At 43.8% G+C, this 26,092-nt stretch overlaps 1 protein-coding gene across 1 annotated transcript in view; it reads right to left on the reverse strand.

The window, feature by feature from the left end:
* otud7a (OTU deubiquitinase 7A) overlaps positions 1-26,092 on the reverse strand; it is a 162,335-nt gene that overhangs the window by 13,305 nt on the left and 122,938 nt on the right. The window contains exons 7-9 of the mRNA XM_070863947.1: positions 15,316-15,417; positions 15,100-15,227; positions 11,936-12,044 (exon numbers count right to left, since the gene is read on the reverse strand). Coding sequence (XP_070720048.1) covers positions 11,936-12,044; positions 15,100-15,227; positions 15,316-15,417 — 339 coding nt within the window. The remainder of the gene's footprint in view (positions 1-11,935; positions 12,045-15,099; positions 15,228-15,315; positions 15,418-26,092) is intronic.

The following is a 26,092-nucleotide window of genomic DNA, read 5'->3' on the forward strand; positions in this document are numbered from 1 at the left end:
AAAAAAACTAATTTAAATGGTACCCGCCCCCTCCCACTTACAAAATCGGCGCGAGTGGTAGGCTCCGCCCCCCTGGGCGCCACGCCAAGCAGACATGGAGCTGCAGGGCGCTCCAGAATCGCGCGTTTTTTTTCCTGCGCCGTTTTTGGCGTGAAAAACGGACGCCCAGCTCGGAGGGGCGCCCGTTTTGTAGCGTGTGGAAACTTGGGGCCTAAATCTCTGCGTTAAGTATGCTTAATGAAACAAACCTGTAGACCTCCCTGAGTTGTGAGTTTCAAGACAATGCAAATTCTTGAGTGCAGGCAGTGTGTTTTAAGTTGACTCATGCTTGAAGTATTGATACACCCTTTTGTAACCAGCTGAAGCACTTTCCATCCTGAGGGTGGGATATTACAGGTAATGAGATGTAATTTTATGTATTTTTTCTCCCATTCTAGTTTGCCCTTTCTCAGCATTCAGCACCATTTTGTCAGTGTAAGGGGGCAAGGTGACCTGCTCCCAAGTGTTAACACTACTCAGTACCCAGCTGTAGAGAGATGGGAAAGTGTGGTTCAGGGCAGCGCAACCTGCGATTCTCCTCCTTTCCCCAAGGGCTCACTCTCGACTCCGCTCAGGCACAGCCTCACCCAGAGTGCCCAGCCCCCATCAGAAATAAACCGTGTGGGGAGCCTTAGGAGCAAACCAGCCGCAGCTAATAATCCTTAAATGAAAGCGGTTGCAGAATTTAGTAGCTTATTCTGCTGCATGTTTACGCCATCAGGTTGACATTTGAACAGAACATACTACAGGGATTTTATGCTACCAAATATACTGCTGAAAAATAGCTTTCCCCCTCTAAAGGAAGAAGCATTAAGCCGCCAGGAGGATGGAGAACCTGTTAAGCAGGCTGTATTCTTACTGTGCAGAACAGGACTGCAACATCAAATGTGCAGAATTCTGCTCAGATAGCATCCTGCTCAAGTCACAATCAGTTGCAGTCAGACATGCTGGGAGCTGCTAGTTACTCCGAATCACCCAACAGGCAACCAATATTCTGGTCCTAACTGCAATCAGATCAATTGTGTTAGAAATCTAAGACAGACTCTTTCAGCTGAGTTACAGGAAATTTGGCCTATAAAACACATTAGCATAATTACCTTATGTGTCCATTGGGAACAAACAAAAAGCCACTGGAGCTGTGCGTGTGCAACTTCCGGTTTGTTGGCAGCAGTCGTTCCTTGATTAAATAATGACTCCATTTTGCTGGTTGTGTATCTTATGACAACCAAGAATTCAGGAAACGCTGACGGATAGTATGTACAGGTGTGCCAAACCCACCTGTCCCTCTATTGCACTGACTATAACTTGAAGCTCATTATTTAACAGAAACCTGGCTTTGCTTCCTCTTGGATAGCGAAGATGTCCACAATGCAGGTGCCCATCAGCAGATTGGGAAAGTTCAGAGGCCAGAACAATAAAGTGCCCATCGACAGATTGCACAAATTAGTTTATTTTCTAGTGTTGTGGTAAACTTGTTGCACTCTGACAATGAATTAACCCAGTTTGCTGAGACTGATTAACCCCTTTGCAAGCGCACCAACTGTTTATATGACTTAAAGAATGTCAATTTAATAATACATACATTCATTAACCCTTTCAATTTCACATTCACCCATTCAAAACACCCAATATGAAGCTTCAGAACTAAAAGCATTGATATTTTCCTGGTTTTAAAAGACTGCGCACTACTGTTGGAGGACAGTGAGGATGAGCTGTCCCAGGTCCCCAACACTTGTTTGGAAGGGCTGGAAAACAACCCAAGGTGATTTTTCCTTCAACTGCCCTGTGGGAATATGGTCCCAGCCCAGGGTCAGGGTCCCAGCCCAGGGTCCCAGGGTCAGGGTCAGGGTCCCAGGGTCAGAGCCCAGCGTCAGGGTCCCTGGATCCTACAATGCATCAATAGTGCTAGACGATTGTATTCCATACAAAGCCAATGACTATTGCAGGGTACAATTCCATTGGTGCTGGCATCCCTCCTTCATATGCAAGCCTACAAAGTGATTGTACCAACCATGAGGAATCACAGAAGATTACAGTATAGAAGGACAACATTTGGCCCATTGTATCTGTCCCACACGCTGCACCTTCCTCAACATAAAATGTTGATCTACTCTTCCCTTACAAGACAAGTGATGACAATGGAGCCAGATCCTGTTCTCACCTGACTGCACCTACTCACCAATCACCAATCACCTGAGGTTAGTGGAAAGCAATGGCGGGCAGGAACCCGGTCTGATCTTGCCTATTTTGTAGCCCGAGGCATGGAGGCCAGCTGTGGCACCACTATTGTTCCCAGACTGAGATCAGCAAACTCAGCACAAACCAGGGTTCCATCGGGCATGAGTTAGTATGATACTGAACAGCACGAGGCCAATGGAGAAACCCCATGTTATATGAGCAGATGCTCAGTATTTGAGCACATGTTGCATCACTTTCTCATGTCAGACTTCTCCAAACATCGGGACCAAATGAAAACAATGACAACACCGACTGGAACATAGGAGACAGCCACCAGAGAAATAAACAACAGGCCATTAGATAATCAAACATCTCTCTAATCTCGCCTGCCTTCCACCCTATCAGACCTTCCCCTTTGTTCTTTCTTCCCCTCTCAGTGCTTAAGAACATGATCTTTTCGAACATTGGCCAGTTCTGACGAAGGGTTGTTGACCCGAAACGTTAACTGTTTTCTTTCCACAGATGCTGCCTGACCCGCTGAGATTTCCAGCATTTTCTGTTTTTATTTCGGATTCCAGCATCCACAGTATTTTACTTTTGTAGATGATCAAACAGTCTGTTCCCCAACTCGGGCCTCCTTCACTCCACCACTGGTGGGAGAGCCTTCAGTCGTCTGGCTTCTACCCTCTAGAATTCCCTCCCCAAGACTCTCTCCTTGTAATATCTTCTCCAAACCCAACCTTCTGAACCTCGGCCTTCCCAGTTTGGTGTGCGGTTACGCCCGGGAATGGCTTTGGCTCATTGTTTACATTAAAGGAACCGTATTGTAGTAAACATTTCACTAAGGAATACGGGCAGATTATTCATATCATAAATTTGTTTTCTTTATGAACAGTGGTCTTTGGAGTATCCTTTTGAATGAATTAGTAAAAATGACCAGAGGGTATATTTTAATAAGAAATAAGATAAAGCTAGAAGTAAACTTCCATCGCAACAGCACACCAAATGGCACAGAGGGAGGAGGAGAATTGACAAGAAATCCATACAACAAAATTCCTAAACCCTTGCTTTTGTAAACTTCAAATTAGAATTAGAATTATGTACTATTATAGCTATTACCGCCCCATTACCCTCCCCCCCCCCACCCCCAACGCATTAGTCAATTCTAATCTCATCTTGAAGCACAAAGGGTTTAATTTCCTCTCTCAGGCACTGGTTAGTTAGGGTGTAAAATTCCTTTGTCCTCTGCTTTAACGCAATCATTAATTCATTTCAATACCAGTTAATTACCAGAGGAAATTAAATCCAATAACCACAAGTCTCTGATCAGAAACGATGGATGCTTTTCCCTAAGCTGTTGCTCAACAGCAGCTAGTGATCAGCTGCATCCTTGCTGAACGCAGAAAACTACTGGGAATATTGAACCTAAGCTAATATTTAAGATTTTTAAAAAATACAGTGCCTGTAAGGAGCCAGTCACAGGATGCTGATAAATATATAACCAGAAGCAACATCTAACTGGTGGAAAGCTTGCAGTAGTCACACTATATGAGACAATATTGCCTGTACCTCTGGAATACAAATACTCTAGGGTTGTCCATACAGCCCTTTGCTTGGGAAAATAATTGATTAGTGTTGCCATAAAAAAGCAACTCAAAAGAGAAATAATTGTGTAATCAGAAGAATCTGCACGGCTGGATTGCAAACTCCAGTGGTCTCCATATTTGAGGAGAGATATACTTACATTGGAGACAGTTCAGAGAAGGTTCACTAGGTTGATTCCTGAGATGAAGAAAGATTGAGTAGGTTTGGCCAAAACTCATTGGAGTTTAAAAAAAATGAAAGGTGATCTTATTGAAACATAAGATAATGAGGGGGCTCGACAAAGTAGATGCAGAGAGGCTATTTCCACTCGTGGGGGAATCTAGAACTAAGGGGCATAGTTTCAGAATAAGGGGTTGCCCATTTAAAACTGAGATGAGGAGGAATTTCTTCTCAGTGGGTTGTAAATCTCTGCAATTCTCTGCCCCAGAGAGCTGTGGAGGCTGGGTCATTGAATATATTCAAAGGCAAAGATAGACAGATTTTTGACCGATAAGGGAGTAAAGGGTTATGGAAAGCGGGCAGGAGCTGAGTCCATGACCAGAATCAGCCATGATCTTACTGAATGGCAGAGCAGGCTCGAGGGGCCAAATGGCTTACTCCTGCTCCTATTTCTTATGTTCTTACTGCTTTTATGCAATGTTACCATGTTAAAGGGACATATGTCTGGGCATTAAATTAATAGCGGGCGATGTTGAATTATGGTCGCCGGTTACTCGGCTGAAAAATAGGGGAGCAGCACATTTTGGGGGGTGGGGGCGGGGGTTGTGGCACCTTGGCCGTCCCATTGATGCCCAAGCCCCGACTGATAACATTTTCATACAGGTTTGTAAAAAGAGCGAGCAACCTCCCCAGCTGAAGAGACAGGAGGCTGCTTAAAGATGCAAACTGGGGCCCTATGCTGGTTATAGAACCCCGATTACAATTCTTGGGTACAAATGGACAAAGCATCTGTGCAGTGATCAGCTTAACCAGCAGTCCATAAAAGGGACAGCTGGAGGCTGCTCAAAAAACAGCTCAGGAAGTGCTTCCCCAGGACTCTCAAAACTCCTGCCCACAGCCAGCACACATTCAAGACCCCTCCCCTAGCATTCCCTCCCCCACCAACCCCTCACCCTGCCTGCTCAGCGTGGGAGCTGACCGATTTCCTGCCCTCCCACAGCCAGTGGGCAGCACCAGGGGACCCGCTTGGTGTCGACACTCCCTGGCGGGATGTTAATGAGGCCCAGGCCCCACACCAGCACCCATCAAAGATCGCTCCCATTTAACTAAGATATACAAATCACAATCAATACTCAAAAGGCATCACAGCTGTGGCTCAGTGGTGATCACTCTTTCCTCCGAAGGTTCAAGTCCCACTCCAGCAGCATGAGCACATAATCTAGGCTGGCACTCCAGGGAAGTACTGAGTGAATGCTGCACTGTCGCAAGTGCTGCCTTCGGATGAGGTGTTAAACTGAGGTCCTCTTTCCCTTTGGTAGATGTAAAAGATCCCATGGCAGTACTGGAAGCTCTCATGTGCTGCCCAATCACTAAAAACCAGATTCTCTGCTCATTTATCTCGCTGCTGTTTGTGGGAGCTTGCTGTGCACAAATTTGCTGCCGTGTTTTCCTATATTACACCAGTCACTACACTTCAAAAGTACTTGGCTAGACCACACTTGGAGTTCTGGTCGTCATATTATAAAAAAGATAGAGGCATAGAGAGGTTGCAGAGAAGATTTACAAGATACCAGAAATGAGAGGGTACACCCATCAGGAAAGGATGAACAGGCTGGGTCTTTTTTCTCCTGAAAAGAGAAGGGTGATGTAATAGTGGTCTTTAAAATCATGAAAGGTTTTGATGAGTAGACATAGAGTATTTCCACTTGTGGGGAAGAGCATAACTAGAGGCCATCAATATAAGAGAGTCACCAAGCAATCAAATAGGGAATTCAGAAGAAACTTCTTTACCCAGAGAGTAGTGAGAATGTGGAACTCATTATCACAGGAAGTGGTTGAAGTGAATAGTATCGATGCGTTTAAGAGGCGGTTAGATAAGCCTATGAGGGAGAAGGGGATAGAGGGCTATGCCAATAGGGATATAAGAAGAAAGACAGGAGAAGACTCAAGTGGAGCATAAACTCTGGCAAGGACTGGTTGGGCCGAATGGCCTGTTTGTGTCGTATATCCCATGTAATCCTACATGTACATCATTTGTCATGAAGCACTTTGGGATGGCCTGAGGTTGTGAAAGGCGCTGTATAAATGCCAGTTCCTTTTTCTTCATTCAAAATTTGGAAAAATTAAAAGTGACTCATTTTTGGCTTTCACACCAACACGAGGCCTATACTTAGGTCTGATCATACTCAGCTAAGGGTATTAACCTGGGTTTTTGATTCGGTTTGTTTTCCGTTAATTCAAAAAATACTGCATCTTTATTTAAGAATTTTTATAAAACAAAGGAAAACAATAATCAATTAACAGATAAAAAGCAATAAAGGTGCCACAAAGATGAGAATATATATGTGGGACATTTTGTTCCATGTTTTAGAAAATGTGTCACGGAGCGCGATGGACCAAACATATCCCAGGTTCTACCTGTAAACTGTGCTGCTTTAGCAGATCAGCTGGGTCTGCGGGAAAGGCACACAGTGATTGTGGATGGGAGGGGAATCAGCCAAAGCTCTCTTCCCCTGTGGAAAATGCATCCGTGTGGATGTCAGCTGAGGACAAGAATAGGCTTGGCGATGCTGCCCCCTGTGGTCACATCCTGCCTAGTCTGAAGCATTAAGAACAGGGACTAGAGGAAGGTACGGCTGGGCAGCTGTCGGCCAGAATGAGTCGGCATCCTTGGGAGAGGAAAGGAAAGATGGGAAGGGGAGAAAACCAGTGACAATTGGGTAAAGAAAACAAAACACAATCTGCAAACAGTAACGTATTGTATAAATTCAACTTTTCAACCCTTTTATGAAAACAAAATGGATATTCATTACCCTTTGGTCCCAAAAAGAGAGTTGAGTTCAGAACCTGAAGTGGTGGGTCTTGCAAAAGCCAGCTACCCAGATATGCAGGAGAATAAAAAAAAAGTGAACTAAAAGTGGTGCTGCAAAATAAAACTTAATCCACTGAGTTTAATTTCCTTTCCCCCTGCGGTCTGTAACTAGTGCCTGAACTCTGCAGCAGTACACAGCGACGCTCAGAATGCACTAACCACAGCCAACAAAGCTCAGCATTCGTTCATGGTGTTCATTTTGCATCCGTTCCTGTTTGTTTATAAAGACAGTCAGTGTTGGCAGAAATGCTTTCCTTAGTTGAGCAGCCTGACTCTCGCCATCTAGGCTTACATGTGAAGAATGGTCATTCGGGCGAGGTACTGGAGGGTGACTGACTCCTGGGCAATCATAACTCAGCAAGAATTAGCGAGGCAAGAATGAGCAAATAAAGAAAGAGACTCTCATGTATGGCAGTCCAGTTAGAATGGAACGTCATGAAATGAAACGCCACTGATTCAATCCCAGTTTGCAGTTCTAATTTACTGGCCGATGTTGGGGACTGTTGGCCTTTCAACTGTAGCAGCTGGTTAATGTATGACATCAGCTGCAGTGTGAGGAATATGGAAACACAGTGATACCGCACTGCATTCCAACATCACACATCTAGCAAACTGGTGGAAAAGATTCATTACCACAATTACAAAAGGGCAGCGAAGATCAAGTATTGAGGGGAGGGGAGAATAAACGTAAGCAATTAAATCTAGTTGCAGTGTTCCATTGACCTCTCTTTGTCTGGTTCAGAACTAGTAAAGAACAGCACTACTAACCCTCCAATACTATGCAATTACATTTCCATGCACAATTTAAAACTTAAAAAAAAAATCTTTTATAAATACAATTTTAACTCAATGTTTGTGGTAGACTGGCTGAGGAGGGAAAAGGCAGTTTTTTTGTAAATTAAAACAAGGCTATACAATTTTTTCATGGTAAACGGAGTTTAATTATGTAATATATAATCATTGTATTTAAACGGCACAATCTGTGCCCCATGTATTCAGTCCATTTCCCCGATTCTGTGTAATGGAAGAATACAATGGGTAGCAGAATGGAAATATTCTTGAGCTCCACTGTGCAAAGAGCAGAGACAAAGATTTCTGCAGAAAATACATTTTGTATAGAATTATAGGGGCCAAGTTTCGGCCCGAGTTGCTCCTGTTTTTTTGGAGCAACTGGTTTAGAATGGAGTATCTTAGAAATTGCAATTCTCGGCATTTAGTTTGCTCCAGTTCTAGTCAGTTAGAACAGTTTCAGTTTGGAACAGATTTTTTTTTTTTAAAAAAAGGGGTCGTGTCCGGCCACATACGCCCATTTTGAAAGTTTAGGCAGTGAAAACATACTCCAAACTAACTTAGAATGGAGTAAGTGTAGATTTTTGTACGCTCAGAAAAACCTTGTCTACACATAGAAAATCAGGCGTAGGTTACAAATCAGGCGTAGGGAATGGGGGGGGGGGGGTTTAAAGGGAAGTTTACAAACATTAAACACTTCAGTTTTACAATAATAAATACATCAATAAATCAATCAAAAAATAAATAAATAAATAAATAAATAAAACATTTTCTACTTACCGACTGCAGCACCGGGAGTCCTCCAACATTGTGTTGCGACGGCCCCCCTGTGTGTCTCTATCTCTCTGTCTGTCAGTGTCTGTGTTTCTGACAGCGAGGGAAGGGGGACAAGGGGGGGGGGGGGGAAGAGAGAGGGAGAGGGGAGGGGGAGGGGGAAGAGGGGAAGGAGGCGAGGGAGGAGAGGGAGGGAGAGAAGGAGGTTGAACGGCCGGGCCCAAGACTTCGGGCTGGATTTACAGGTGGGGGAGAAGAGTCGCGGAGGGGAGAGAGAGGGAGAGGGAGAGGGAGAGGGAGAGGGAGAGGGAGAGGGAGAGGGAGAGGGAGAGGGAGAGGGAGAGGGAGAGGGAGAGGGAGAGGGAGAGGGAGAGGGAGAGGGAGAGGGAGAGGGAGAGTCGCGGAGGGGGGAGGGGGGTGTCGCGGAGGTGAGGAGTGTCGCTGAGGTCGGGGGGTGGGGGGTGGAAAGAGAGAGTGTCGCGGAGGTCAGTTGGGGGGGGAGGGGGGAGAAAAGAGTGTCGCGGAGGTCGGGGGGGAGTCGCGGAGGGTGTCACGGAGTGGGGGGGGGGGGAAAGAGATCGTCACAGAGGGGAGGAGAGTCACGGAGAGCGGGGGGGGGGGGGGGGGGAGTCGCGGAGAGCGGGGGGGGAGTCGCGGAGAGCGGGGGGGAGTCGCGGAGAGGGGGGGGAGTCGCGGAGAGCGGGGGGGAGTCGCGGAGGGTGTCACGGAGTGGGGGGGGGGGGGGAAGAGATCGTCACAGAGGGGAGGAGAGTCACGGAGAGCGGGGGGGGGGGGGGTCGCGGAGAGCGGGGGGGGAGTCGCGGAGAGGGGAGTCGCGGAGAGGGGGGAGAGTCGCAGAGAGCGGGGGGGGAGTCGCGGAGATCGGGGGGGGGGGGGGGGGAGTCGCGGAGATCGGGGGGGAGTCGCGGAGATCGGGGGGGGGGAGTCGCGGAGATCGGGGGGGGGGGAGTCGCGGAGAGCGGGGGGGGGGGGGGGGAGTCGCGGAGATCGGGGGGGGGGGGGAGTCGCGGAGATCGGGGGGGGGGAGTCGCGGAGATCGGGGGGGGGGGAGTCGCGGAGATCGGGGGGGGGGGGGGGAGAGTTGCGGAGGGGGGGGAGTCACGGAGGTCGGGGGGGGGAGTCATGGAGTTCTGGGCGGGATGTTGCGGAGGTCAAGAGGGGGGGTTCGGTGCGTCACAGAGGTCGGGTCGGGGGGGGGGGAAAGAGAGAGAGAGAGAGAGAGAGAGAGAGAGAGAGAGAGAGAGAGAGAGAGAGAGAGAGAGAGTCACGGAGGTAGGATCACCGGGGGGTTTTGGGCACCTGGAGCTACTGCACTTGCGTGCCCACTGTAGCGCGCATGTGCAGAGGTCCCGGCACTGTTTTCAGCGCAGGGACCTGGCTCCGCCCCCCCCACAGCTCATGCTGCATCGCGCCCAGCTCCAGAGGACCTGCAGGGAGCCGGAGAATAGGCGAGTTTTTTTTTTAGGCGCACTTTGTGGCGCGAAAAACGGGCGTCCAGGTCCGGGCTGCGCCGTTTTAGGCACGGCCCGAAACTTGGGCCCATACATTCCAGACTTGCATTCACCTTTCATGACCTCAGGACATCCGAAAATGCTTTACAGTCAATTATGTACCGTTGGCATGTCGACACTATTGTAATGCAGGAAACACAGCAGGCAATTTGTGCACAAGCTCCAACAAACAGCTCTGAGATAAATGACCAGATAATCTGTTTTAACAAAGTTGTTTGAGGGATAAATATCAGCCAGGACACCGGGGAGAACTCCCTTGCTCTTTGAAATAGTAACATGAGATCTTGTACAACAAGAAAGGGCAGATGGGGCCTCGGTTTAATGTCCCATCTAAAAGACGGCACCATCGACATTGGTGAGGTGACAGCCTAGGTTATGTGCTCAAGTCTCTGGAGTGGGGCTTGAACCCATAACTTTCTGACTTAGAGGCAAGAGTTCTACCACTGATCCAAAGCTAACCCTCAGATTAATCACTTATAGGTCTATGTCACTGATTGCTAAACTTCCCATTTCATTTCTTAATTTTTCATGTACCGTATATACTCGCGTATCCTACGATCTCACGTATCATGCGACCCCTAAATTTTCGTCCCCAAAACATGATTTTATCATATATCCCATGTATCATGCGAGTCACTTTTTTGAGATACCAGATGCCACTAGGCTAGGCTTTCAAACAAGTTTAACAAGTACCCAACACGTAACAAGTACCCTAACACATAACAACGATCGAATACAGCCCTTAACAACCGAATCATGAAACATCGAGTGGATTCTGTTGTGAAAGCTGTTCGCGAATCGAACACCGATATAGCAATCATTCCAGCTGGCTTGACCAGCGTCGTTCAGCCACTTGACGTATCCATTAATAAGCCATTTAAAGACAATATAAGAAAGAAATGGAATGACTGGATGATGGAAGGAGAGAAATCATTTACGAAGGGAGGGAATATGAAGGCTCCGGATTTGCCTCTACTGTGTTTGCGGGTAAAAGAAGCATGGGCTGAGATAGATGGAGATTTGATTGTTAAAGCCTCTAATAATGCAGCAAACTTCAGAGGGAGTTGTGGGTGGCGATCTCTAGACCGAAGCAAAGATACAGTACAAGTGACAATAGAGGCTGCAATCCAGCCCAGGAGATACCTGCCGAGATTCAGCGTGGATACGGTCTGCTTAACAGCCTAATCTTGGACAGCACTTCACACCCACAAATTTTGTATCTCGCGTATCATGCGACCCCCCAAATTTAGGTTACAATTTAGGTCTTCAAAAGTCGCATGATACGCGAGTATATACGGTACTTGCCCTTTTCCCCCCCCACACTTTACATTAGGCTCCCGTATAAATTATTACTACTCAACATTTTCCATGCAGATGTGCATCGATGTCGGGTACATCACCCTTTATAGTGACACTATACTGCATGTACATAACAATTTCAGTTTTAAATTATTTACTATCAAATGTTGTTCACCTTCCTCATTGCATTACGGCTTGCCAATGGCTGCAATTCCACTGATGAGTGCAGTTAAAGTTTCTGAAATAATCTTTCCCCACCACTAGATGTCCCTGGTTTCTGTTGTAAAAACTCTACAAAATTTGATGCAGTGACAGATTCTACCTGATCTGACCTGCACAACCACCACCAAAAGCATTACATCTGATACAGAAACAAGTACTTAAGTTTGATACTCTGCTCTAAGTTGCAGTTTGGGTTTATATATTTTCTCATTAACTTTATTCTGTTTATGTAACTAGTTACAAGGTGGTTACCATCTGTACGACATAAACTGTGGTTTGATAAAAAAAATGTGATTTAATTTATGAAAAAAAACTGTTGGCCTTATATTTAAACTGGATAACTATATAAAAAAAAAACAAGGTCAAAGATTGGAAGAAGAAACTCAAATAATTGGAATTTGTTGCAATCGCAGACAAGCTGAAATTAGTTTGAAGTTAAAAGTCACCAAAGTTACCACTTACCCACCACAGGTGCCTGTATTCTTACTATAGTGTGTGCGAGGCTCACTGGAAGCCAGTTTAAGCAGCTCATTCCACTCTCGCTCCCACTCCTCTTCAGTGTAAACCAAACCAGACTAGTTCGCCAAATGAGAAATAGACACATCAATTAAATTTGATGCCACATTTTAATGGTATTCACATAATTGAATGATTAGGAAAAAAATGTGCCAGCAGAGGATACGTCATATCCTGTGCTGGCACACTTACATTGCAGAACCACTGATACTCTGAATTCACCCAATTTACATGGGAAGGGGGTAATTAGATGCTGGCGGCAATATTGAAGCAACAGGTACAAGGCTGTGCCTGTACCACACGTGAAGCTGCTCCCAGACACAGTTCTTTACTTTGCTGTATATGGAGCAGGGGGAAGGTCCACGAAGGCTGGCAATGCCGCTGCCATCTTGTACAAGTAGGCAGACAGTTCAGACGCAGCCAAAACAAAATAGTGCCCCCACAATGTTTCGCACTGTTATTGGCAGAAATTTGTGTTTTCTGCTGTCAGAGCTTTGTCCCCAGAACAGTGGGAAATTATCTCTTGTGGCGGCGAGTCTGGCAGTGGAGACACTTGCACCACCTTGTTTACATTGCAATCCGCCTTGGTGACACGGCTGGAATATAATCAATGTATTTATTAGTGGACATGGGGCCATTAGCAAAGTTATACCACATAGCCCTTTCTAGGGCTGTAACTGCAACTCCAAATATTTCAAATGTTGTTGAGTAAAATTGTAATGGAAACAACCAATGAGAAGCTGCCATTACACACCTACCCTATTTAAATAAAATCACGTGCAAAAAGCTGCCTGGTTTCATTGACAAGTCCATCATACAAAAACTGATAAGATCTGAAAATCTTTCAACAAATTCTGAATTCTATTTGATAAGAAGCAGCTTAGATACATGACAGGAAATAGCTACGTGTTCAGGTGGTTTGACAAGTCAGGGAAACTAACCACATTTTGTTCATTGCAAACACAAGTCGTCAGGTTTTGTAGTTTAATGCAAACAAGGGATGCAAGTCCTGTTAATTCAGCAACGTCTCAACTCTATACAAAGAGGCAAGCATAAAACTAACTTAACGTCCACAAATAAACAAGCTATCAACTTTATGTGAATAGGATCATCGAATCTATAAAAGATTACAGAAATGTACAAAATGTGGTTATCTCGTTCCATTACTTCTGGATATTAAATAAGATTAGTGCTCAATGAAAACAAGATGATTTGAAAGGAAAATTCTTTCCCTCATCCCTCTGTTTGGTATTTATTGTAAGTCACAAGTGTTTTCGTAGCAAAATAACTTCTGAACTGAATGCAGCAACACTAGGCTGATTGCACCTCATCTTGTTCAGCGTGCAATTTATTGTACATTAAAAATTGGTGATAAATTTGTCTGTGAACAATGTTATGTAAATAAGTATACAAATGAAATATTTTCCAAGTTCAGTCAGTTCCTCAAGTCCTTCTAAAATCAACTCTGACCTTGACAGCAGTCTCATCATTTGGATATGGACCTGAGCAGGATCACTGACGAGAGTTGTGGACATGTCAAAGTACCTTGCACGTGCTTACCTTACTGGGAGAATACGAATATGAGGTATTACATGTTGGCAAGAAAAATAAGGTGGTCATATATTACTTGGAAAATAAGAATCTAAATGTGGTAGAGGAGCAAAGGAATCTGGGAGTATAAATACACAAATCACAAAGTAGTGACCGCAGGTTAACAACGCCATAAAAAAGCAAACCAAGCACGAGAGTTTATTTCTAGCAGGACAGAAGTTATGCTAAAGGTGTATTGAAGCGTGGTTAGATCACACTTGGAGTACTGCGTACAGATCTGGTCGCCATATTCTAAAAACGATAGAGGCATTGGAGAGCGTGCAAAAAAGATTTACAAGGATGATACCAGAACTGCAAGGGTATACCCATCAGGAGACACTGAACAGGTTGGGTCTCTTTTCTCTTGAAAAAAAGGCTGAAGGGTGAACTAAGAGGTCTTTAAAATTATGAAAGGCTTTGATAGAGTAGACAGAGAGAGTGTTTCCACTTGTGGAGGAGAGCAAAACTAGAGACCAATATAAGATAGTCACCAAGGAATCAAATAGGGAATTCAGAAGAAACTTCTTTATCCAGAGAGTGGTGAGAATGTGGATCTCACTACCACAAGGAGTGATTGAGGTGAATAGTATAGGTGCATTTAAGGAGAGGTTAGATAAGCATGTGAGGGAAAAGGGAATAGGTGAGGAAGGATAGGAGGCTTGAGTGGAGCATAAACACTGGCATGGACTGGTTGGGCCGAATGGCCTGTTTCTGTGCTGAGTATTCTATGTACTATGCCCTTTGGGCATGCTCAAGATCATTCAAATATGACTCAATTGGGTTCAAATTTAGAGACTGGACAGGTCACTACAGCACACGGGTAACTGCTTCTTCAGAAGGGTTTTTAAATTTTCAACTCATCATCATGGGGAAAATATATTTGTTCTACAGTCTAGTTGCAGAAGTGGATTATGTAGCTTAGGGCAATGTCCTTGTTGGCCTCTGCATCACCATCAATTAAATATGGATCCCCATACCACCCGAATCCAAGATAATGAGGATCTAGGTTGCCATGAATGTTATGCCAATACTGTAGTGCAAAAAAGCCAGTGTAGAATATACTGCTAGCCAGTCACAGATTTCATTCTGTAGAGAAGTCAGACTTTAATCTCCATTTTCAGAAAAGGTTCCACATCACTATCCAGATATGCTCATTTACGGCTCATTGTAGCTAACTACAAGCTTAAAAAGACCAGTCACAACAATACCCAAGGCCTGAAGAACAGATGGAAATATCAGCCATGAATATCTGAACTGGTGAAGAATGGTGAAATCTCTGAACTGGAACTACCTGACATTGTTAAAGTCTATGATGCAAAAATATGTTGCATAAAGATTTTAATCACTCGAGATCAAAAATATTACAGTTCTGTGAGGAAAGTAGAATGTGTTACTACTCTACAATAAGCAGGACTCGTCAAACGGTGAGCTTTTTCAAATGTCCCATTTTACTTTGTGCCTAATGACTACACTGTCACTACAATTACAAAACCAAGACAATAAAAGTCCATAGTGTGCACCAACCTCCTTATTTTGCTGTGTCTGTTGCCACTTCCATCTTCTCTTCAATGCATCCCTTTCCGTGCCCTTTTTCATCATGGTATAAAGAGCTTTTCGAAGCATCAGGTCTCTATCGTGGAAACCCCACATACCTTAAAAACACAAATACAAGCTTCTTTAAATCAAACCTCTGAACAAACTGCAACACAATAAATGGGATACACTTTATGCATATATTACCTAGAGAGGCTGCGTGCAAGAGACAGTTCCCATCTCCTGTTGTTGCTAATGGCAGAAGACGTTTGCAGCTTGAACAAACAACTGACCACCAATTTAGCCGACCTGTAAAAATAAAAAGGCAGTTCACACGCAGCACGGTTAACTGGGTTGGATTTTACATAGCTCGACTATTCAGCAGTCATTCAAATTCATTTTATTTGTTGGCATAACATGACGTTCATAGCACCAAATTAATATTTAACTCTTCACTTTAGTTGTTCACCATCACATATTTGTGGCGGCAACTTTAATGGGCGGTGACAGAAAAGACGTCTTACTAAATTGGCAATTTAATGTGACTGGAAATATAACACATGGGTTGGAGAATTACAAAGCATTTAGATATTAAAAAGTCAATAGATATCATATACCACCTAGTGAAGTTTGATCAGTGTCCACATCATCTCAACAGATTATATCCTTGAAACAGCCACGATATGCAATACTCTTTACAGAAGTTTGTACTAAAAAAATTAATTTCTGCAATTTTATTCCATTCTCTCCTGAAAAAACAAATTCTTGTTGGAGTACGGATCCACAGCATGGTGAGGGAGTAGCCATCCTTCATTTATAAGCTTACACAGTGAATATCAGCTGGCTAATTTGACTGCAAGGGCATCACAACAGAGACTGATGCTCCCCTCACCCATCAGACACTTTCCAGCAGGGCTCAGTGGATAGCAATTGTGAACGGGAACCCAAACCGATTCCTCCCCCACACCTTTGTCCTGGGCACTGAGGAGAACTGTAAAATCTCTCTGCCACTCCAGCAAAGATCAGCTAACTAACCAGACCCTGGGTACTAACCTTGGGGTGGTCTGGTCTGTATGGCTTAGATCTCCACTGGTTGGTGCCTTTATCAAGCAGGCCATTAGGGAGGCTATCCAATCAAGTCACATTACTAGAATCAAAATGCTATTGTTCCGCATGATTTGAAAGTGTGGTCATAGTGACTCCACATGTGTTTTTTTTTTATATATAGTGCCATAACTGAAGCATTAATGACACATTGGCTAACTAACAGAACAGAGAGTCAGGATAAATGGTTCATTCTCGGGTTGGCAATCAGTAACTAGGAGGGTGCTGCAGGATCAATGCTGGGACCCCAACTATTTACAATCTATATTAATGACTTGGAAGAAAGGACCGAGTGTAACGTAGCCAAATTTGCTGACGATACAAAGATGGGAGGAAAAGCAATGTGCGAGGACACAAAAAATCTGCAAAAAGACATACAGACTAAGTGAGTGGGCAAAAATTTAGCAGATGCAGTATAATGTTGAGGTCATGCACTTTGACAGAAAAAAATCAAAGAGCAAGTTATTATTTAAATGGAGAAAGATTGCAAAGTGCCGCAGTACAACGGGACCTGGGGGTACTTGTGCATGAAACACAAGGATAGTATGCAGGTACAGCAAGTGATCAGGAAGGCCAATGGAATCTTGGCCTTTATTGCAAAGGGGATGGAGTATAAAAGCAGGGAAGTCTTGCTATAGCTATATAAGGTATTGGTGAGGCCACACCTGGAATACTGCGTGCAGTTTTGGTTTCCATATTTACGAAAGGATATACTTGCTTTGGAGGCAGTTCAGAGAAGGTTCACTCGGTTGATTCCGGGGATGAGGGGGTTGACTTATGAGGAAAGGTTGAGTAGGTTGGGCCTCTACTTATTGGAATTCAGAAGAATGAGAGGTGATCTTATCGAAACGTGTAAGATTATGAGGGGGCTTGACAAGGTGGATGCAGAGAGGATGTTTCCACTGATGGGGGAGACTAGAACTAGAGGGCATGATCTTAGAATAAGGGGCCGCCCATTTAAAACAGATGAGGAGGAATTTCTTCTCTCAGAGGGTTGTAAATCTGTGGAATTCACTGCCTCAGAGCTGTGGAAGCCGGGACATTGAATAAATTTAAGACAGAAATAGACAGTTTCTTAAACGATAAGGGGATAAGGGGTTATGGGGAGCAGGCAGGGAAGTGAATCTGAGTCAATGATCGGATCAGCAATGTCTTATTGAATGGCGGAGCAGGCTCGAGGGGTCGTATGGCCTACTCCTGTTCCTATTTCATGTTCTTGTATCGTACAGGCACTCCTGTAATGCATTCTAGCTGTACATTTCCAGTTTTCTTAAATTAATAGATATTTTTCATGATACACTACAAATATCATTGCAAGGTCATGCTGTGATCCATATCCGCAGTCAAGCTGGGAGATAAATTTTCTTCTTGAACTATTTCTCACAAGCTCACGTCAATGTTACATTAATTCTATGTCGCACCCATCAATCTGTATCGATATATCTAATGTACAGTCAAGGTGGTAGATGCATTATATAAACTGTAATAAATATTTTACCATATTTATTACTATTGAAAATTAATAGGCAAGATACCAACTAAACTGCAATAGCCCATTTCAAAACTCCTCACTTATTACTGTCCATGCCTTTGGTAAAATGGACCTTAAACAAACAGATATATGATGATTTATTTAGACTCGAGATCTCTTTTCCCATAATGGTTGCTATAAAGCTATTCATCATTTAGAAATGACCTTGAATATACTCAATGTGATGAACAGCTGTGCATGGAGAATATGCAAAAATGCAGAATAAAGCTGGCTAATGCTGCAGCCTCTGCTATGCCGGTATGTGTCACCAAATTTAGTTTGGTTAAAAGGATTTCAGGTCAAAAAATATAAAAGGGCAAGACTGATTACTGGAGCAGATCAACACCAAATGATGTATCCATGTCCTGTGACCCTATGAAAACAACAGTATTTTAGATTTGGCAAGAATATCAATATTACTCTTCCAAACTCTTAAAAATAACTCTAGTTTAATGAATGCATAGTCTTCAAACAACGTCCCCATCCTCGGAATTAAACAGACGGTGATGAAACAGTATTCTTAGTACTCTGAAGGATTAATCGTTCACCTGCTTGCTTTGCTCTGAAGTCAGTCAGTCAGTCAAAGTAAAGGAAATCCCGATCAGGTGCAAATGGACTTGCGTCTAGCACATATCATGTGGCCCAGGCCAGGGACCATTTTACCTGCAGGATGCCCACTGACAGCCCAGATGCAGAGTTTCTCTCAGCAGGGCATGGAGGGCACCGCAAGGTGTCTTACAGAAGGAGTTGATGAACAGATGACCGTCCATAGGAATCTATTTTGATAGCCTTATACAGCTCCTTGGGTCTTTCAGGGCCAGCGGAGATATATTTTACACCTTCAATCTTCATATGAACAGATAATTCCTCTCACACAAAAACAATAACTTGCATTTATATAGCACCTTTAACTTCGTAAAATGTCCCAAGGTACTTCACAGGAGTGTTAGCAAAAATTGACACAGGGCCACATAAGGGGGATAATAGGGCAGATGACCAAAAGCTTGGTCAAAGAGGTAGATTTTAAGGAGCATCTTAAAGGAGGAGATAGAGGTAGAGAGGCGGAGAGGTTTAGGGAGGGAATTTCAGAGCTTTCAGCTTTGGCAGCTGAAGACAGGGCCACCAATAGTGGAGTGATTAAAATTGGGGATGCATAATGGACAATGGTCAACGTGCATTATTATAGGAATTAGTAAAGTGCTGTGCATTTTATTACTTTCGTATCAGAGAAATAGATACAACTTAAAGTTCTGTTTAAAAAAAAAAAGTGTAGCAAGAATGGTTTCTGTTTGACTCCTGGGCAATACTATATTATCAAATATTGCGCAAATAAAGTCACATTTGGTTCATCTACAGAACTGGTCTTTGGTACAGAGCACGAGAAAAATATCTGCTGCTCGAATAGAACTCACCTTTAATACAAAGTATTCGGGAGAATCTGACATAGAACTATTATACTTTTGACAAACTCCACACTGATCTGCTCAGTCGGAAAATAGTCACCTTGGTCTCTTTCACTGATGTTTTGGTTTATAAAGGTGACAAATCTCAGTGCTAGAAAATGAATAATTACTTACTATAAGTAGAATCTTCTTTTACTCTTCAATTGAAGTTCAACCTTCACAGGCAACATGATATTACTAGCCATCCACTGGGGAAATTGACAGAGGACATTTCTCTTTACGAAATGTCATTCCTTCAAAGATTAAGCAACTTCTTTCTGCTCTATATAAAATGAGCCTCACTCAGAGACTCAGCTCTTGCCCTAAATGCAGCAGCTGACCAAACCTTCAGTGGGACCACAAAAACTTTGGTAAATCAGTGTTAAGAAAGCTCCAAAATTCACCAGCTCGGGAGAAAGAGGTTCAGGATTCAGAGGGAATTCTGTAAATGGAGGTTGAACTTCAATCTAAAGACTCAAAATATTGTATGCCTCTATCATCCTTCATTTGCTCAACCTCCACAAATTAGAAACATAGCAAATTGAACAGAATCTTGTGGTGGGCTTCTTCAAAACGAAATGTTCAGGCCTGTTTGGGACATTGATATAGCAAAGTGCACGGAAACATTCAATTTTCTAACCTCTGCTTAATAACGAGTTTAACTCGGACTATCCCCCAAACACACAAACAACTGCCTAACGCAACAAAAACTTATGCTTCACTCACAGAAAATGTTAAACACACACCACTGCTCTGGATCAACTGGGCCTTTATACAATGGAGTTTAGAAGGATGAGGGGATCTCATAGAAACATATAAGATTCTGATGGGACTGGACAGGCTAGATGCAGGAAGAATGTTCCCGATGTTGGGGAAGTCCAGAACCTGGGGGCACAGTCTGAGGATAAGGGGCAGACCGTTTAGGACTGAGATGAGGAGAAACTTCTTCACTCAGAGTTTTTAACCTGTGGAATTCCCTACCGCAGAGAGTTGCTGATGCCAGTTCATTGGATATATTCAAGAGGGAGTTAGATATGGCCCTTACGGCTAAAGGGATCAAGGGGTATGGAGAGAAAGCAGGAAAGGGGTACTGAAGGAATGATCAGCATGATGTTATTGAATGGTGGTGCAGGCTCGAAGGGCCGAATGGCCTACTCCTGCACCTATTTTCTATGTTGGCAGCACTCTCATCTCCAAGTCAGTGGGTTCAAGCCCCGCTCCAGGACTTGAGCTCATAATCAAGACTATCCAGAAGTACAATGAGACAAGTAGAACTCTGACACCATTATCTTCCAAGACAAATGAAATACAAACAATATGAATAGCAATATGTAGTTTGGTTAATGGATTGTCTTATCGCCATACCATGTAATGGAGAACCCATCTCACTCGAACACACCAAGTATTCCGGCTAAAAAAAACTGTCTAGAGTAGCGAGAAAAAAAATTAACTGATAAGAAATCAATTAGCTCTAACGGTTGTAAATTCAAAACGAATCTTCAGAAACAATATTTCAGTGAGCAGGTGGTCAATCTATGGAGCAGACTCTCTAGGGAAATGGTGGAAGCAGTTAGTATTGATTCATTCAAATGCAAATTAGATAGATTTCATTCAGAAAAGAATATTTTAGGATGCAGTAAATGAGTAATTTGAGACAGGACATGATAAGTGTGACATGTTCAGGAGGAACAGGTGACTTTGGACAAATGTTTCCCAAAGCTCTCCACCTCTGGGGGTTTCCCTCGCCTCACGTCTGCATCTGTTGCAGAATCATGGAGAGATTTATTGGCCAACAACTGCATTTCATTGTATCATGCGACTACCAGGATGGTAGAAGGCGAACTAGAGGCATCTTGGTCTTTTATCGTCTACCAATTTCTATGTTGTAATGCTAGTTTGCGGGGGACTATAACTAAAACCTCAGGAATAAAGGGCTAAACTTACCAAGCCCTTTTGATGAATTGGGACACAATGGGATGTTGTCCCACTGCCACTCCTGGAGATGACTCACTGTCCAGCAATTCTTGCAAATAGCACAAGATTACAAGCACATCGTGCTCCAATGAATTAAAGCAGTGATTGTGTCAAATTTTCTCTGCTGGCAGCATTCTCACCTCAGTGAAATGGCTATTGGTTCAATCCCAATATTTGAGCATATAATTGGACTGACTGTACAGAGGGTGTGGTATATTACTGGAGGTGCTGACTTTTGGGATGAGGCTCCGTCTAACTGTGGTTCAGGTGGATGTTAAAATTTCATTCCAGTATTCGATGAGGAGCAGGGAAGTTTCTCAGTGTTCTAGCCAGCATTCTTACTTCAACCAACAGCTCCCAAAATAAATTAACTGGTCATTCATCTCACTGTTGCAAATGTTTATTCATACCTCATTGAGACTATATCCTATTCTGAAATTATTGTTCAAAAAAGGCGCTAAGTGTCAACAGTTGTACCTTTCCAGCGAATGTTTTGAAGAAATGCAAGCGGATTGCAGCGGGTATAACAGCAGCTTCATTTTTAAGCTTGCACAGGTCTAATTTAATTAGATCAGTTCTTGGATCACACTCATTTTACATATGGATGTAATTAAGATAATTTACCACTTAAAATTACAATGGTCTTTTTACGCAACTTAGAACCTTCGTGAAAGTCTGGTGATGCTATTATCTGAAATAAGACGTACTTTATGACAGCTTCTGTAATCTGTCACCTAGTACTGGTAAACAAATAATAATTGGTACAGCTCACGCTTTGGTTTATATTCCTTGAGAGTCCAATGGGAGAGTTCCCTATAAATATTAATTGTTGTCATTGTGGGAAGGAAATGAAGTTGTACAATTGGAGGAACTTAGCTCATGTTCTACAATAAATGGCAGGATACTGAGAGGTGTGGAGGAACAGAGCGACCTTGGAGTGCATGTCCACCGATCCTTAAAAGTAGGACAGGTCGAGAAGGTTGAAAAGGCGTATGGAGTGCTTTCCTTTATTAGCCAAGGCATAGAATATAAGAGCAGGAAAGTTATGCTACAACTGTATACAACACTAATTATGCCACTGCTAGAGTACTGCGTGCAGTTCTGGTCATCACATTACAGGAAAGATGCGATTGCACTAGAAAGAAGAGAGAGGAGATTTACGAGGATGCTGCCTGGACTAGTGAATTTTAGCTATGAGGAAAGATTGGATAGGCTGATTTCTTTGGAACAGAGGTGGCCGAGGGGAGATTTAATTCAGGTGTATAAAATTAGGAGGGGCCTAGATAGAGTGGATAGGAAGGACCTGTTTTCCTTAGCAGAGGGGTCAATAACCAGGGAGCATAGAGGCGAGATGAGGGAATGTTTTTTCACCCAGAGGGTGGTGGAGATCTGGCACTCACTGCCTGAAAGGGTGATAAGAGGCAGAAACCTTCATCACATTTAAAAAAGTACTTGGATGTGCACTTAGAGAGCTGTGACCTACAGGGCGAGAGACATAGTGCTGGAAGGTGGGATTAAGCTGGGTAGCTCTTTTTCAACTGGCACGGACATGAGGAGCCGAATGGCCTCCTTCTGTGTCGTAATTTTTCTATGATTCTATGACGATTCTTTAGAACTCTATGGATTCTTGACCAGCACTAATTATACACTAATGTAAAGAATTTTGAAAAAGGCAAGAGATTGTAATGGGACAAGTTAAGAAACTAGATAGGATGTAAATGGAGATGGCAGAAGCAGCAACAGCTGCCTTGGGAAAGAATAAAAGAAGAAAAAAAATAGGCAGAGGTTATGGTTTGAAATTGAACTTGATGTTGAGTCCGGAAGGCTGTAAAGTGCCTAAACGATGAGGTGCTGTTCCGAGAGCTTGCGTTGAGCTTCAGTGCAACAGTGTAGGAGACCGTGGACGGAGAGATCAGAGTGGGAATGGAGCAGAGAATTAAAGTGGCAGGTGACCGAAAGCTCGGGGTTACACTTACGGACTGAACGGAGGTGTTCTGCAAAGCGGGTTCCATTACCATCTCCTTTTGCCTAGCACCATCATCCCTTTTGTCTCTTAATCTCTCCTGCCTTCCACCCGATCACAGACCTTCCCTTTTGTTCTTTCCTCCCCTCCCCCCTTTTTCCTGCCTCTATACTAGCTTAAAAACCTGTTACATCTCGAACCTTTTCCAGTTTTGACGAAGGGTCATCGACCTGAAACGTTAACTCGGTTTCTCTCCCTCTCCAGAGATGCTGCCTGACCTGCGGAGTGTTTCCAGCATTTTCTGTTCATACTTTCTTTTTCCTCCCATTTTATCTCTTTCATTTTCTAATTTTAACTTTTGCGGAGACACTGGTGTATCCTTCAGGGACATGAGCACAGCTGCAGGATAGCCAGGGAAACCACAAGGAATTGCTGAGTCAGCTGACAAGTCATCAAGGGACTTAATTTATTAGGAGTTATGGAACATTAAGAACAGATCGTTAGGTCCTCAAGGAAAAGAAAGGGCCCTGTGAAGGATGTGTGAGGTTAACGACAGGAAGGTTCAGGGAACATATGGCACCCGAAGAAAATGAAGAACTCTGAGCCACCTGGAGATGGTTTTCTGATAACTCAAGCTATCATTCTGCAGCAATTCACTTTAGTTTTGGTAAAACTCAGTAAATACACTGCTTCTTAGCGGCAGCTACCACTGAACTACTGGAACACATTCAAAGACACTGGAAGGCCAACAGAATCCTTGGTTTTGTATCATTTAGAAACAAGGAGATAATGATGTAACTTGTACAGAACCTAAGTTAGTGTTATTGCCACTAAAGCCTATGTACAATTTTGGGCATGTGAAAGATATAAAAGTAATGGAAAAGATCCAGAGGTCACTCGGATATTACCAGGGATGGAAGATTACAAGATGATATTTATGAAGAGAGACTTGAGAAATTAAGGCTTTTTTCCCCCCCACAGGAGTTGAAAAGGTTAAGGGATGACCGAATAGAAGGTAACCAAACAGAATTGAAAGGGATATTAGGAAATAATTCTTGACACATTGGACAATTAGAATGTGGAATTCTTTCCTAAAATCATTGTTGAGGCGGTGACCATGAATTCTTTTAAAAAGAGATTAGATGTTTGAAACTCAGGGACGACTCCAGTGTCCCCGATGACTACGTGTGCGGGAAGTGTATCCGCCGCCAGCTCCTGACGGACCGCGTTGCGGAGTTGGAGCTGAGGGTGGATTCACTCTGGAGCATCCACGATGCTGAGAATGACGTGAGTAGCACGTGTAGCGAGTTGGTCTTACCGCAGATGAAGGGTCCACAGCCAGATAGGGAATGGAAGACCAGCAGGAAGAGCAGTGCAAGGAAGGTAGTGCAGGGGTCCCCTGTGGTCATCCCCCTGCAAAACAGATACACTGCTTTGAGTACTGTTGAGGGGGATGACTCATCAGGGGAGGGCAGCAGCAGCCAAGTTCATGGCACCGTGGCTGGCTCTGTTGCACAGGAGGGCAGGAAAAAGAGTGGGAGAGCGATAATGATAGGGGATTCAATTGTAAGGGGAATAGATAGGCGTGTCTACGGCCGCAACAGAGACTCCAGGATGGTATGTTGCCTCCCTGGTGCAAGGGTCAAGGATGTCTGAGCGGGTGCAGGACATTCTAAAAAGGGAGGGAGAACAGCCAGTTGTCGTGGCACACATTGGTACCAACGACATAGGTTTAAAAAAAAAAAGGGATGAGGTCCTATGAAACGAATTTAAGGGGCTAGGAGCTAAATTAAAAAGTAGGACCTCAAAAGTAGTAATCTCGGGATTGCTACCAGTGCCACATGCTAGTCAGAGTAGGAATCGCAGGATAGCGCAAATGAATATGTGGCTTGAGCAGTGGTGCAGCAGGGAGGGATTCAAATTCCTGGGGCATTGGAACCGGTTCTGGGGGAGGTGGGATCAGTACAAACCGGACGGTCTGCACCTGGGCAGGACCGGAACCAATGTCCTAGGGGGAAGTGTTTGCTAGTGCTGTTGGGGAGGAGTTAAACTAATATGGCAGGGGGATGGAAATCAATGCAGGGAGACAGAGGAAAACAAAAAGGAGACAAAAGCAAGACAGAAAGGAGATGAGGAAAAGTGGAGGGCAGAGAAACCCAAGACAAAGAACAAAAAGGGCCACTGTACAGCAAAATTCTAAAAGGACAAAAGGTGTTTAAAAAAAACAAGCCTGAAGGCTTTGTGTCTAAATCAAGGAGTATCCGTAATAAGGTGGATGAATTAACTGTGCAAATAGATGTTAACAAATATGATGTGATTGGGATTACGGAGACGTGGCTCCAGGATGATCAGGGCTGGGAACTCAACATCCAGGGGTATTCAACATTCAGGAAGGATAAAATAAAAGGAAAAGGAGGTGGGGTAGCGTTGCTGGTTAAAGAGGAGATTAATGCAATCGTTAGGAAGGACATTAGCTTGGATGATGTGGAATCTATATGGGTAGAGCTGCAGAACACCAAAGGGCAAAAGACATTAGTGGGAGATGTGTACAGACCTCCAAACAGTAGTAGTGATGTTGGGGAGGGCATCAAACAGGAAATTAGGGGTGCATGCAATAAAGGTGCAGCAGTTATCATGGGTGACTTTAATATGCATATAGGCTGGGCTAACCAAACTGGAAGCAATACAGTGGAGGAGGATTTCCTGGAGTGCATAAGGGATGGTTTTCTAGACCAATATGGCGAGGAACCAACTAGGGAGGAGGCCATCTTAGACTGAGTGTTGTGTAATGAGAGAGGATTAATTAGCAATCTCGTGCGAGGCCCCTTGGGGAAGAGTGACCATAATATGGTGGAATTCTGCATTAGGATGGAGAATGAAACAGTTAATTCAGAGACCATGGTCCAGAACTTAAAAGAAGGGTAACTTTGAAGGTATGAGGCATGAATTGGCTAGGATAGATTGGCGAAT

This window comes from Pristiophorus japonicus, chromosome 21 (assembly GCF_044704955.1).
Source record: "Pristiophorus japonicus isolate sPriJap1 chromosome 21, sPriJap1.hap1, whole genome shotgun sequence".
In the NCBI taxonomy this organism is placed as follows: domain Eukaryota; kingdom Metazoa; phylum Chordata; class Chondrichthyes; family Pristiophoridae; genus Pristiophorus; species Pristiophorus japonicus.